Source organism: Phyllobates terribilis, unplaced genomic scaffold, assembly GCF_046119375.1.
Source record: "Phyllobates terribilis strain yellow unplaced genomic scaffold, ASM4611937v1 Scaffold_3__8_contigs__length_932513732, whole genome shotgun sequence".
NCBI lineage: Eukaryota > Metazoa > Chordata > Amphibia > Anura > Dendrobatidae > Phyllobates > Phyllobates terribilis.
Window position 1 is genome coordinate 465,422,983 of NW_027362763.1, and position 15,571 is coordinate 465,438,553.

General features: G+C 46.4%; 1 protein-coding gene across 1 annotated transcript in view; it reads right to left on the bottom strand.

Annotated features, from left to right (window-relative positions):
- Positions 1-15,571, bottom strand: part of RTN4IP1 (reticulon 4 interacting protein 1) — a 50,661-nt gene that overhangs the window by 16,425 nt on the left and 18,665 nt on the right. The window contains exons 7-8 of the mRNA XM_073675790.1: positions 12,383-12,566; positions 12,144-12,236 (exon numbers count right to left, since the gene is read on the bottom strand). Coding sequence (XP_073531891.1) covers positions 12,144-12,236; positions 12,383-12,566 — 277 coding nt within the window. The remainder of the gene's footprint in view (positions 1-12,143; positions 12,237-12,382; positions 12,567-15,571) is intronic.

The window sequence follows — 15,571 nt, forward strand, 5'->3', positions numbered from 1 at the left end:
CTAAAAATTGCTGGACAACCAGGTTCAACACGTGAGCCATACAAGGCACGTGTGTGACATTGCCCCGGCGAAGGGCCGCACCCAGGTTTGCAGCATTGTCGCACACGGCCTTCCCTGGTTTCAGGTCCAGTGGAGACAACCATTCATGAAATTGGTTCTCCAGAGCTGACCACAACTCCTCAGCTGTGTGACTCACATTTCCCAGACATTTCAATGTAAAAACCGCCTGATGACGTTGAGCCCTACTGCCAGCATAGTAAGGAGGTGTGCAGGATCCCTTCTGCGCAGTTAGAAAGCTTGTGGCATGACCAGACAGGCTTTGGGTGCAGGTGGAAGACCGAGAGGAGGTTGAGGAGGCAGAAGCAGTGGAGGAACTTTGACATAAAGAGGATTGACGCACAACTCGTGGGGACGGCAAGACTTGGACAGCAGCCCCTTGTCCTGCTGTCACCATAGTTACCCAGTGCCCAGTCAGCGACATGTAACGCCCCTGTCCATGCCTACTCGTCCAAGTGTCTGTGGTGAAATGCACCCTGTCACACACAGAGTTTCTCAAAGAAGCGGTGATGTTGTGTGCGACATGCTGGTGGAGCGCAGGCACACCTTTCTTTGAGAAGTAGTGCCGACTGGGCATCTGGTACTGGGGCACTGCGACGGACATAAGGTCTCGAAAATCCTCTGTGTCCACCAGGCGGAAAGGCAGCATTTCTGTAGCCAAGAGCTTGCAGATGGTGAAATTAAACCTCTTAGCTTTCTCATGGCTAGGAGGAAATGGTCTTTTACTTGTCCACATCTGAGGGACCGAGGGCTGGCTATTGTGCTTAGACGGGGTTGATAAGGGTGTCCCCGGCAAACTGCCGGTCTGTGAGGAAGATGCAGGCGGACATGTTAGGTTGCCTTGATCCAAAGGTGGTGCTATCGATGTCGGACAGCGCTCAACACCAGCTGGTGTTACCACCTCCAAAGAAAATGATGACCTGCCAATCACGCTGGCTGTTGCGGGTAAAGAGGTGGCAGGTCTGCGCCCCAAAACAGGTGTGACTGCTGTCCCCCCAGTCACAGAGGATGAAGAGGCTGCGGATGCACAAGATATGGCAGACGGTGGTTGGCCCGGCCGGCTAGGCCGCATTGTAGCACACTGAGCTTCCCACTGCAACTTATGCTTCATGTCCATGTGCCGGTTCATGCATGAAGTACTCAAACTATGTATTTTTTGGCCTCTACTTAGCTTTTGCTGACAAATGTTACAGATAACACGAGTTGGGTCATCTTTATCGATCTGAAAAAATGCCCAGGCTATGCAAGGCTTAGCACCCATGCGACCTGAAGAGCCACCACGACTTGTGGTGAGAGGCAGAGTTGTGTTTGAGGATGCAGTTGTTGACGTGCTTCCAGTACTACGTCTCTGTCCAGGAAGGCACAACCTGACCTCGTCGTCACTAGCATCTTCCTCCACCTCCTCTGCTGACCTCATCTCTTGGCTGACTGTGGGTTGACAGTAAGTGGGATCTCCAACCTCATCATCATCACCCTGTGCGTTATCACACCCGTCGTCCTCAGAGCCAACCTCTTCCTGCCCTGACAAAAAACTAAAGTTGTCGCTCCAATCAGGTATTTGAGTCTTATCATCGTCTTCCTCATTGTCTCCACCAACAGGAGTTACAGTTTGGGAATGAGGGTCTACATTATGGTCAGAACCTTCTGCGTCTGGTCCTGGATCCGACTCATAAAGATTCTGGGCATCAGTGCAGATCATTTCCTCGTCTGGATTCACAGAAGCGCTGGAGTCGACCTCTGATTCCCAGGCTATAGTATGAGTAAACAGCTCTGCAGACTCAACCATCTGTTCTACCTCATACTCAGACGGGCAGCTGGAGATTTGGGAGCTGTGAGGAAGCAAGTGCGATTGGGGTGACACCTTTGAGGACTGGAGTATTTGTGATGTTGAAGTTGATGTGGAGGAGAGCCCACTTAAAGGAGCACTTGATATCCGTTGAAGCACCTGCTGTTTTTGTGCCTCATCTGGAATTTGTAGCGATTGGCGTGGCCGTAAGAAAGGGATCTTATCACATTGTCCGCTAAAAGAAGTAGACATTTTAGTTTGGCTGGAAGATGGTCTTTCTTCTGCAGATGTTACTGTTGCTTTAACACCTACCCCACGGACACAACCTTTTTTCCCCTTCCCAACACGCCTATTCCCCTTTCCACCAGCAGCAGGCCTTTTTCCACTCATTTTGGTGGTTAACTAATTCACAACTCTGGAGTTGTTTGCACAAAAAAACAATGGATGGGAACCGAGCAGAGCTGAGTGGCCAAACTGTGGTATTAGGCCACAACTATTGGCTGGGTTAGATGCAGAAAAAAATTATATTCAATTTGCAACCTGATGGAGGTCAGTATAGATGGACTAATACAACAAGTCCCACACACAGCTAGAAGCCCAAATATTTTTTCAGAGGTAGATGCAGAAAATTTTTTTATTCAGTTTGCAACCTGATGGAGGTCAGTATAGATGGACTAATAGAGAAAGTCCCACACACTGCTAGAAGGCCAAATATTTTTTCAGAGCTAGATGCAGACAAAAAATTATTTTGAATTTGCAACCTGATGGAGGTCAGTATAGGTGGACTAATAGAACAAGTCCCACACACTGCTAGAAGGCCAAATATTTTTTCAGAGCTAGATGCAGAAAAAAATTATATTCAGTTTGCAACCTGATGGAGGTCTGTATAGATGGATTAATAGAACAAGTCCCACACACAGCTAGAAGCCCAATATTTTTTCAGAGGTAGATGCAGAAAAAAATATATTCAGTTTGCAACCTGATGGAGGTCAGTATAGATGGACTAATACAAGTCCCACACACAGCTAGAAGCCCAATATTTTTTCAGAGCTAGATGCAGAAAAAAATTATATTCAATTTGCAACCTGATGGAGGTCAGTATAGATGGACTAATAGAATGATGCTATGCCCAAAAGATTTTACTTCACTAGGTGCAGTAAAAAAATTGGTATTCTATACACAGGTGGTATATCTTGCAACACAGATAGGCTACTCCACTGACTAACACACTCTGCAATAGGCCAAAAAGGATTAGCTTTGCTAGATTCAGCCAAATGCTGTGAAAAAAACTTGCACAGCACTGGCACAGACCTGTCTGTCAAAAACTGATAGGAACTGATGTAACCTAGTCCTGAAAAGGACTGCAATTACAATTAGTCTTTACTCCCACAATCTATCTATTTAAGAGCACAGACCTGCCTGATAAAAGTCGTAGGAAATGCTGTAACCTAGTCCTTAAAAGGACTGCAATCACAACTATTCCCTACTCCCAAGCTATCTGTAGATTTGTGCGAAAATTGGCTTGAAATTAACAAGGTATAGCGCACACAGCAACAGCGGTGCCGTCTAACACGCAGCTGCAGCAGTGAGAAAATGGTGGCGACGGGGAAAATGGCTTGGTCTTATAGGGCAAGGACATGTGACATACACTGCCAATGACACATGCCCTTGCTTGTGTGAAAAAAAGCACTTCGCTCCGTGTGTGTGCTGCTGATAGGCTGACAGATTGCACCTCCCCACTGTAAATGCGGGAAAGAGAAAAAAAAATGGAGATCTTCATTGTTCCTGCAGAGATCCATCCCCTGCCCCTCCCCCCACCCCGCTGTACACTCAAACTGCGTATTAACATTAATTTTCATCATTACTGAGAAAAAATCCAGTTATGATTTTGGTGCACGAACAGTTATCGAACATAACCTCGAACAGCCGAATTTTTCTCAAATTGTTCGTGTTCGCCGAACGGCTCGAACACCGCCCAAAACAGCTCGAATTTGAGATTGGCGAACAGTTCGAGTAGAACAACGCTCATCTCTAATTGTTAGTGAGCTCATTTCAGTTCAAAAATGATTTTCATGAAAACTTTGTAATAAATTTTTTTTTTTTATAAGTCTATTTTAATTTATTTTGCGTTATTGCCTTATTTAACATAGTTACCTAAATTGTCAGGACTCGTGATGTCCTATGACAAAACTGAAGTCTTTTTTAGATTCAGCGCACCAAAAAACAAAGATTATGTGGAATAACCAAAATAGCTCTTGAAATTTTATTTTTTGCAGACCTGTGAAATTAATGCATCAGTGATTTTTTCGTCCGACCTGCAGCACCAATCTGTAAAATGGGATAAAAGTTCCTTGTTTTGTCGATCAGTGTTTGTTCCAACAGTCGGAAACCTGCTGATCAACAAGTTATCACTAGTGTTGATCGATACCTTCAGATATCGGGAAATATCGGATTGGATCGGACCGATACCCACAAAATATCGGATATCGCCGATTCCGATACCCGAAACCAATGCAAGTCAATGGGACACAAATATCGGAATGAAAATAAACCCTTTCTTTCCTTGTAGGTTAATTCTACATGAAGGAAAACAACTAATAATAATGTAGAATGTATTACATGAAAAGCCGGCAATTCAGCAGGGGCATACACCGGTACCAGACAATTTACAACAGAAAGAATAGAACAACACACATAGATTAGATAGATAGAAACATGTCAGTCAATATATAAGAAGTACAATGATAGTGTTGATTACTGTACTTGTCATTTAGTGTTAAAATAAAGGATTTATTAAAAAAAAAATTGGCGTGGGGTTCCCCGTAATTTTAGTCTCTAGCTGAGGTTAAGGAGATGGCTGGGGCAGATGTTTGAAGCCTGGGAAGGGGGTAATACCCACGGAGCTTCCCAGGCTACTAATATCAGCCCCCAGCTGAATACCTAGCCTTTACTAGCTATTAAAATGGGGGACTCCCAAAAAATGACGTGGGGTCCCCCCTATTTTAATAGCTAGCAAAGGCTAGGCAGACATCTGGGGGCTGATATTAATAGCCCAGGAAGGGTGCCATGAATATTGGCCCCCTCCCAGGCTAGAAATACCAGCCGTCATCTGCCCCAGAAATGGCGCATCCATGGGATGCGCCAATTATGACACTTAGCCTCGCTCTTCCCACTGCCCTGTAGCGGTGGCAGTGGGGTAATAGGGCTGGGGTTGATGTCAGCTTATAATGCCAGCTGACATCAAGCCCAGGTTAGTAATGGAGAGGAGTCTATAAGACACCCCCATTACTAACCCCATAGTCAAAGTTAAAAAAAAACCACAAACACCCAAAATAAAGTCCTTTAATTGAAATCCAGCTTGCCATGCCGCAAACACTGAGAAGCGCAGGCATGCTTGCGCTCCTCAGTGTCTGGTTGTGACGGCATCCAGATGAGCAGAGTCCATGTCCAATGAACTCAGCTCACCTCATGCATGTCACTGACAGCGTGGGAGAAATCTCCTGCGTTCAGTGCTTGAGCAGGAGAATTCTCCCATGCTGGGATAGCATTGAGATGACAGGCTGGATCGCAGCTGAGTGCTGCCATCCAGCTTTTCATCCTTCAGAGACACTGCAGAGCGCAAGCAGCAGGGGAGCTGGAGGACGCCGGACCGGGACCACAGCGGTGAGGGGAACGGCGTCTCTGTCCGGCAGGAGTCAGAGACGCTGACGCTTCAGTACCCCCCCCCCTTTACGCCCCCTCTTCTTTAGGCCCGCAAGAAATTTTTCTAGAAGACGAGGGGCATGAAATGTTCTCCCTGGGCTCCCAAGATCTCTCCTCAGGACCAAACCTCTTCCAATCCACAAGAAAGAAAGTCTCTTGATGGCCAAAATGTTTTCTACCTCAAAAACGTCCTCAGCGGAGACTGGAGCTAGAGTGGTACATGGATCATCAGAGAAAGAATTAAGGACAACCGGTTTGAGGAGAGACACATGAAAGGAGTTGGGGATCCGTAAGGAGGCCGGTAGTTTCAGCTTGTAAGCCACTGGATTTATTTGGTTCACAATCTCGAACGGACCGATGAACCGCGGACTCAACTTGTATGAAGGTATCTTGAGATGGACATATTTGGAGGAAAGCCAGACCTTGGCTCCCGGATGGAATTGAGGCAGATCCAGACGTCTCTTATCAGCATGCTTATTCATCCGCTCGGAGGACTGAAGGAGAGCAGATCTAGTGTCTTCCCAAATCGCAGAAAATTCACTGATGAGAGACTCCGCGGCAGGATGGTCCACTGAAGAAGAGACGGGAAATGGAATCCGGGGGTGTTGACCGTAGACCACAAAAAACGGAGACTTAGCAGAAGATTCACTCACATGATTGTTATAGGAAAACTCGGCCCAGGACAGGAGCTCAACCCAATCGCTATGGTGAGCGTTGACAAAGTGCCGAAGAAAACTGGTAAGTATCTGATTGATACGTTCCACTTGACCATTGGACTGAGGATGATAGGTTGAAGAAAAATCCAAAGAGACATCCAGCAGCTTGAACGTGGCTCTCCAAAAGCGAGAAGTGAACTGAACTCCTCGGTCCGAGACAATGTGGAGGGGTAAGCCGTGGAGACGGAAGATGTGACGGATGAAGTCCTTAACCAGCACAGGTGCAGACGGAAGACCAGGCAGAGGAATGAAGTGAGCCATCTTGGAGAAGAGGTCAGCGACCACCCAAATGACAGTACAACCGGCCGATACAGGGAGATCCGTTATGAAATCCATTGCAATATGTTGCCATGGAGCGTAAGGCACGGGAAGAGGAAGGAGACGACCGGCTGGAAGGTGCCCAGGTATCTGTTAGGGCACAAGAGGAACAAGCCGCAACAAAATCCGCAACATCCTTGCGCAGGGTGTGCCAGCCAGTTTGAACGAATGGCCCCAGAGTAAGACCCTCCTCCGATCCTGAGCCACTACAAAGGTCTTACCAGGAGGTAGATGAGTCAGGTCAAATGGAGCAACAGTCATAATTCTGGAGGGGTCAATGATGTGTAGAGGCTCCTCCTCCAGGTCAGAAGACAAAAGAGCGGGATAGAGCGTCGGCTTTAATGTTCTTATCTGCCGGGAGGTAATGGAGAATGAAGGAGAATCGAGCAAAGAACAAAGACCATCTGGCCTGATGCGGGTTTAGTCTTTGGGCGGTCTGCAAATAAGCAAGGTTTTTATGGTCAGTGTAGCAGCAAGTAGCGCCATCCTCCAGCGTTAATTTGATGGCCAGCAGTTCTTGATCTCCTATGGAGTAATTGCGCTCAGACGGAGAGAAGAGTTTGGACAAGAAACTGCAGGTCACCATTTGCCCGGACGAGGATTTCTGGGTGAGCACTGCTCCGGCTCCGGAGGAAGAGGCATCAGCCTCCTGGAAGAACTGTTTATTGCAATCCGGACGGTGTAGCACAGGAGTGGAGGAGAAGGCTTGTTTAAGTGAGATAAAGGCATTCTCTGCCTCGGAAGTCCACTCCCTGGGATTTGCTCTCTTACGGGTAAGAGCAGAGATGGGAGCTGTCCAGGAGGAGAACTGAAGAATGAAGAGGCGGTAATAGTTAGCGAATCCCAAAAATCGCTGAATAGCCTTCAACCCCTCAGGTCGGGGCCACTTTAAGACGGCAGACACCTTCTCGGGATCCATCCGCAGTCCAGTCTCCGAGAAGATATAACCCAGAAATTGTAGGGAGGTCTGCTCAAAGAGGCATTTCTCGTACTTAGCGCACAGGCGATTCCTCCAGAGCCTCAGCAGAACCTGACGAACATCCCTCCGGTGAGAGGGCAGATCAGGGGAGAACACCAAGATATCGTCCAGGTACACCACCACACAGTAATACAGGAGATCTCGGAAGATGTCGTTTACTAACTTCTGGAAGACGGCTGGAGCATTACAGAGACCGAAGGGCATCACGCGGTATTCGTAGTGACCATCCCGAGTGTTGAATGCCATCTTCCACTTGTCTCCCTGGCGAATCCAGACCAGATTGTATGCCCCACGAAGATCAAGGTTAGTGAAGATCTTAGCGCCTTTTAGGCGGTCAAACAGCTCAGAGATAAGAGGCAGGGGGTACTTATTTTTGATGGTGATCTGGTTTAGGCCCCTATAGTCGATACAAGGACGAAGAGAGCCGTCTTTCTTTTTGATGAAAAAGAATCCTGCTCCAGCCGGAGAGGTGGATTTCTGGATAAATTCCCTAGCAAGATTTTCTTCAATGTATACAGACATGGCATGGGTCTTGGCCAGCGACAAGGGGTAAGTTCGCCTGCAAGGAGGTGAAGCACCAGGTATCAGGTCGATGGGAGAATCATACGGCCTATGAGGTAGTAGTGTCTCTGCCTCCGTTTTATCAAAGATGTCCGCATAGGACCAGTAGGGTGCTGGCAGGCCAGGTAGGTTAGCGGGAGTAGACGGGGGTCGAGCAGGACGAACCGGAACCAGACAAGTCTTATGGCATTCCTAACCCCAACGGAGCACCTCACCCGAGCTCCAATTCAGGACGGGCTCATGTCTCTGTGACCAAGGCAGGCCAAGCAAGAGGGGGTGAGAGAGACCGGACAGTACGTAAAAGGAGATCTTCTCCGAGTGCAGCATTTCCACCTGAAGAGTTACCGGCTCAGTGACCAGCAAGATGGTTTGAGGGAGAAGCTTTCCATCCACAGAGGAAACCGCTAAAGGATCCGCCAGATGTATGGTAGGAATCTGAAAACGCTCTACAAAGGCCTGTTGAATGAGATTCCCAGCGGCTCCGGAATCCAGATGGGCAGTCTCGAAGAAGCGGGTCTCACCACTGGAAACAGAAACGGACAGAGTAAAGGGCAGAGAGGAAGAACTCTTGCCTAGGACGACCTCTCCGAGCGGTCCTAGACACTGGAGTTTCCCGGTCTCACCAGGCAAGAGCAGATTTGACGCTCTATATTGCCACAATAGAAGCAGCTCCCCTTGGCACGACGGGTCTCCTGGCGAGACTTAACCATCTTAACTTGATCAATTTGCATAGGCTCTGGAGAAGACACCCGGGGGAGTGCAGGTTACGAGACTGGGCTTTGGAGGACGCGAGCGAGGCGCAGAGGTTTCCTCTCATGGGTCATCTCCTTAGCGCGTTCCAGAAAACGGATGTCAATCCGGGTAGCTAATGACACCATGTCGTCCAGGGAGGGAGGTATGTCATGACCGGCTAGATCATCCTTGATCCGTCCGGAAAGGCCCTCCCAAAAGGTGGACACCAGGGCCTCATTGTTCCAGGCAAGTTCAGATGCGAAGGTTTGGAAACACACAGCATACTGGCCCACAGATAGACTCCCTTGGCAGAGTCAAAGAAGTGAGGAGGCAGTAGAAGATTTTCGTCCGGGCTCATCGAACACCTTCCAGAAAGCCGCGTGGAAAGCCTGAAGATCAGACACCAGAGGATCCCCTCTCTCCCACAGAGGGTTAAGCCACGCCAACGCCTCTCCGGTGAGGTGAGACATGATGAATGCCACCTTGGCCCGGTCAGAGGTGAACTGGTGTGCCAGGAGTTCAAAGTGCAGCGTGCACTGATTTATGAAGCCCCGACATAGCACAGGGTCACCACCAAAACGTGGAGGCACAGAAAGCTGGGGTCCAAAGCCGGGTGCCACAGTGCCACTGGGTTGAGGTGCCGCTGGTGCCACTGGGTTGAGGTGCCGCTGGAGCGGGTGCCGCTCGGTTAGAGGCGGACACAGTCGGGGTGGACAACGTGTCCGAGCGGGAGTTGACTGTTCGCAGATAAGACAGGATGGTATCCTGTTGGGATCTCTGGCGAGAGACCTCTTGGTACAGGTCTGAGAGCAAAGGAGCTTGGGAGCCACCGGGTTCCATGGCCTGTGTAAACTGTTACAGATCCGGATGGTGGACCCTCTGTGCTGCAGTGCAAGGAGGGACCAGAGGGTTAGTCGACTCCGTGAACCAGGGAGGGACCGGGCAGGTGAACCAGGTGCCACTCTGGGACGGACCTTGTGTGAGAGCAGGCGACTCCCACAGGTCAGGTGGCTCAAGCTGACAGGAACAGCGGATGAGCACGCCAGGAAGCTTGACGGGTGATCCGGGTAGGCAAGCAGGCAGGCTCGGCAGGTAGCCAGACAGGTGATCCGGGAAGGCAAGCTGGCGGACACAGCAGGTAGACAGGCAGGTGGGCATGGCTGATAGACAGACTGGCGTTCACTGGAACCTGATGGGCTGAGGAGAGTGTTAGCGCACAAACAACAACCTTGCACTGGCACCTCCAATTTGGAGGAGGTGCTTTAAATAGGAGTGGTCCTCTGGCCATTGGCCGGGGACTCTTTAGGACGGCGCGTGCGGCCCCTTTAAGAGGGAGGGAGCGCGTGTGGCCTGAGCACAGTGCCCGGGAAGCTGCGCCCAGTGCGTGCAACAGCAGCAGCAGCAGGGGAGCTGGAGGACGCCGGACCGCGGCGGTGAGGGGAACGGAGTCTCTGCCCGGCAGGAGGCAGAGACGCTGATGCTACAGTATGCACTATTGCTTTTAACTTATATACTTATAGAAGGGTATATATTCATTTTGTTTCTGCCTTAGGTTTTGTCAGGGTATCAATTTTGCCTGAAGTATTCATTTAATCTCTACCAGATATGTGTAGAAGAGGTCCTGAGGCCTGAAGGAAATGTGCAAAGTGGGTACAGAAGTTGAGTCTACTCCATAGAAGTCGGGTGACGGCAATGTTATAGACCCGGCACCCGCTTGCAGCTGCTAATCTCGCAGTGGGAAGGTACTAAACTGCAATCTGTGATATAAAGAACAATTTAAAACTAAGGAATTTTCCACCACTTACATACTCTTTGTATTGAATAATAAAAAAATCAATACTGCACAACACCAAGAACCGATTCATTATTGCATTTGCACCTGTATTTTGTCGTATTTTGTTGTTTTGCACCTTTTTTTGGTTTAGGAGATTTCTCAACGACCCTAGTGTGTGGAAGATTAATAAACTTATAATTAATCACTATTTTGCAAAGAGCAAACAAGAACCCAAATTCAAATACCACTATATTCTTATTTTAAAACTTAATCTTTATTAAATATCAAAGTCTAAACAAAAATTAGAATGAAAGATATGCAGGAATAGCAACTCTCTCATTTCTACATACATATTAAATTTTGCTATATAGCCATGCATGGTACTAAATAATTGCCCATCAGATTTATACATGCCTGCAGGTTGCCGTTTGTTGTAATCTATCTGGTCTTAAATCATAAAGTCCCTAGTCCTATGTGTTTAAAATATTAATTCTGCCCGCCCTAATATGTTTCACTGGTTAAACCTGCTTCATCAGGGGTAGGGAGAAGTATGGCAAATTACGGTATTTCTGTTGTGTATTGAGGCTATAAAAGCTCGGTTAAGGCATCACTGGAGGTGTGTTAGTTACTAACCAATGAGAATATACTCTTACCATATTGTATGACTGACAAATTAAGTCGTCAAATACCGTAAATGCTATGAAAGCAACCAATGTGATAGATATCTCTGTGCATGTGTCCTGGGTCCTTCGACCATGCAATTGTGAGCCATTCCCCATGCATGTGCATTGCATAGTGGCGCTGTAATTCGGCACCATCATGCATTCCCCATCAGTACGTTGTGCCATAATACCACACACCATCATAAACCCGGCTTCTTCCTCATACAGATGTCCTTGAAAAAGACCATTGTACTGGTCGGAATAGTGGAGTTCATCTGTTTTCACTAATGCCGGATCCCAATAAATATATTCACGTTTGAAAATGCATCAATTTTTCATCTTTTACTATGCTGAGGTTACCTCTTGTGATATGATAAGACCACCATCCTTTTCTACTAAGCACAAACCTTTACAGCAGTGTTGCCTACCCCGTAACTATTTGTAATAGTATTTTATATGTGTCCTGATTTTTTTTTTAGCTAACTACTGTGGACGGGGTTTACGGCTTTTTACATGTTTTCTCCTAATTCATCCTTTGTGAGTTTTATAAGTTTGGTCGTAGATGTACATCAGTCACCTCCTGCAATTATTTCATGCATGCCAAAAATGTTTTGCGACTTTTTATGAAACGTGAGACTTTTTATCTCAAAAAGTCACAAAAACAGTTGAAGACAAAAACAAAAGCTTTTTTGGCTTTGAGGCAAAATCATGAACCATTTTGATGGATTTGGTGCAAAAAGCTTCAGTGATCAACACAAGACATGAAAAAAATAAAAGAGCTAAAAAAAAAATTCTCAAATGGGCAGAGTCATCAAAATGAATAAAGGTCTATGACCTAGTAAGAACTGCCACGTACCTTTCCAGTGTCGACAAGCTCTCCAATTTCATCTAGTGATGGACCACTGGGAGCAAAGAATCCCCATCGGTAGTGGATTCCTTTGTAGTAGTGCTAGAACAGAAAAAATGGCAGGAGACTTACTACATCTTAGCATAACACTAGAACCACTCTAATGGTTCCTGAGCACATATAGCAATATTCTTCTCAGCACTTTGCACAGATCTACATTTTGATTATTCAGAAATGGGAGACATTACCTTCATTACTTTTGATGCCAGCGTAACACCTGTACGCATCATGCCATCTGCTATCCCCAGCTGGTCGTTGTTATACAAGAAAGGGGTGACCAGGGTGACATATGTTGCTCCAGACCATGGTTTTAGAAACTGAAGAGCCAATTCTTCACTACTTCCTCCAATGTTATCTAGAATGGCATCAAATCTGAAAATGTAATTATAAAAACACTTAATAACCCCTTCGTGACCAGAGCATTTTCCGTTTTTGCGTTTTCATTTTTTTCTCCCCTTCTTCCCAGAGCCAAAGCCTTTTTTATTTTTGTTAAATATGGCCATGTGAGGGCTTATTTTTTGCGGGAAAAGTTGTACTTTTAAACGCCATCACTGGTTTTACCATATCGTGTGCTGGAAAACGAGAAAAAAATTCTAAGTGCGGTGAAATTGCAAAAAAAAAAATGCAATTCCACGGTTGTGTTTTTTTTTTTGTTTTTTTTTACCACGGTCATTGAATGCTAAAACTGACCTGCCATTATTATTCTCCAGGTCATTACAAGTTTGTAGACACCAAAGATGTGTAGGTTCTTTTTTATTTAAGTGGTGAAAAAAAAATCCAAAGTTTACTAAAAAAAACAAAAAATGGCGCCATTTTCCGAGACCCGTAGCGTCTCCATTTTTTGGGATCTGGGGCCAAGTGAGGGCTTATTTTTGCGCGTCGAGCTGACGTTTTTATTGATACCATTTTGGAGCAGATGTGATGTTCTGATCGCCCGCTATTGCATTTTATTTCAATGTTGTGACGACCAAAAAAAAGTAATTCTGGCGTTTAGAATTTTCTCGTTATGCCGTTTACCGATTGGATTAATTCTTTTTTTATATTGATAGATCGGGCGATTCTGAACGCGGCGATACCAAATATGTATATGTGGGGTTTATTTTTATTATTTTATTTTGAATGGGGCGAAAGGGGGGTGATTTAAACTTTATTTTTTTTCAGATATTTTTAAAAATATTTTTTTCTCCACTTTCTGCATGCTTCAAAAGTCTCCATAGGAGACTAGAAGCTGCAGTTATCTGATCGGCTCTGCTACACAGAGGCGATGAGCAGATTGCCTCTGTGTAGCAGAAATGCTCATGTGCTACGAGCACCGACCACAAGGTGGCGTTCATAGCAAGCGAGACATGACAACCACAAGGGTTTGCTGCAGACCCCAGGTTGTCATGTCCATGCATGGGTGACCCGCGATCACGGGGTCACCGATGGGCGGGGCTAATGCAGCGCTTCTGGTGCGGCGATGTTAAATGCCACTGTCAGAGATTGACAGCGGCATTTAACTGGTTAACAGCTGCGGGTGGATCGCGATTCCACCCGCGGCTGTTGCGGGCACATGTCAGCTGTAAGAATCAGCTGACATGTGCCCGGTTCAGTGTGGGCTCAGCGCCGGAGCCCTCACTGAACCGGTGGTGATGGCCTGGGGTGTACTAATACGCTGCAGGCCAGTAATGGGTTAAAAAAAAACAAAAAAAAACCCAAGAACTACACATTGATAAGGAAAATGCATGGGCTGTGCTTCCTACATGGGAAGGTCCATATTGTTTTGTTCTCATGTTGGGATGGTAAAGTTTGTGTTTTTTAAAATAAATACAAGTTTAGATTTTCCTTCTAGAATATGTCTAAATAATATTGGTGAAAGACTGCACATATATACCAGACACCACTGCCATAAAAAGACTACCGTGCCTAGCAGAGACGTGCCATGGTCACCAAATAGGTCATTACACAAGCAGATGGGTTACTGCCCCACATTCATATAATGAGCCGCGGTGACCGTAAGTATCACTACAGAAAGGGGATTTCTGCTAAGTGGATAACAAGTAGTGAACATACATGATTTATCTATGTACGCCCATGGATGAGCAGGGTCATGTTTCAAAAGTGGAAATCAAATGCAGATTTTGGTTGTGACCATCACCATATAATGGTATGCAATTTAGAGGATTGATTTACAAGGACACAGGTGGATAAAGTCAAGAAACTTTGTCATCCACTAGGCCAAAGAGATAGTACTTGGGCTTAGACATAGTTATACATTTTTGTCACTAAATTATCTATATCCCACAATATTATCTGTATCGAGGAAATCATCCAGCCCTTTTTTGAAAGCTGTTATAGTGTTGGCCATTACTACCTCTTGTGGTCGGCATTCCACAGTCTGACTGCTCTGACTGTAAAGAACCCTTTTCTATTTAGCTGCCAGAATCGCCTTTAGTCCACCCGTAATGAGTGCCCCCTGGTCCTTAGTATGGTCTTAGTATGGTCTTTGGATGGAATCAGCTACGTGCAAGTCCTTTGTACTGACCACACATGTATACAAAGGACTGGCACATGACTTATTCCTTAGACTATCATAAGTAAATCCCACAGTGTAAATGACTTATCACGTTTAGAGCACAGACTCCCAAGTTAAGAAGAAGGCCTCTACCCCTAAGGCCACATTCAGAAGTCAGTATATCTCATATGAGTGCCATCCATGTTTCTGACGGATAGACTCGTACCTATAATAGTCTGTAGGGCAGTTCACGTCGGAATTTTCCTTAGACTGAGTGGTCCATGCAAAATCAGGTAAACATGTGCGAGATTGATCCAAATGTCAGATCAAATGTCGGCAATGCAAGTCAGTGTGTGGGGGGGGGGGGCAGCGCCCGTGTACCATCCATGTGCTGTTCATTTTTCACAGACTGATACACAGGAGAAGCTTCCCCACCCCCATCAAAGAAACATTGATGAAAATCACTGATGAAACTTCATCCATTTTTCCTCGTAGTTGAAAAAAATGTCGTCTGAATGAGGTCCAAGTGTGTTAAGTACAAGAAAACACATTTTCTTTTAAAGCTCCTCTTTAGGGCTCGCTCCCACTGGAGAGTAGCCAGCTTATAACTCGGAGGAGTGCTTCCGATGTTTCATCAGATACCATTCGCTCCAATGTTATACTCTAGGGCAGCGAGTCGGCATGAGGGGGAAAGAAAAAATAAAATTGCTGCGACTGACAGCGGATATCAGACGGCGTGCACCGATACAAGTCTGCGGGTGCGTGCAAAACATCAGACTGCAGTCGGATGTCATCTGAGTGCAATCTGATATATGCTGACTCACAGAATAGAGAAGATGGAGAAATTAAAGTTCTCCATCTTCTCCGCACCTGTGATCCGATT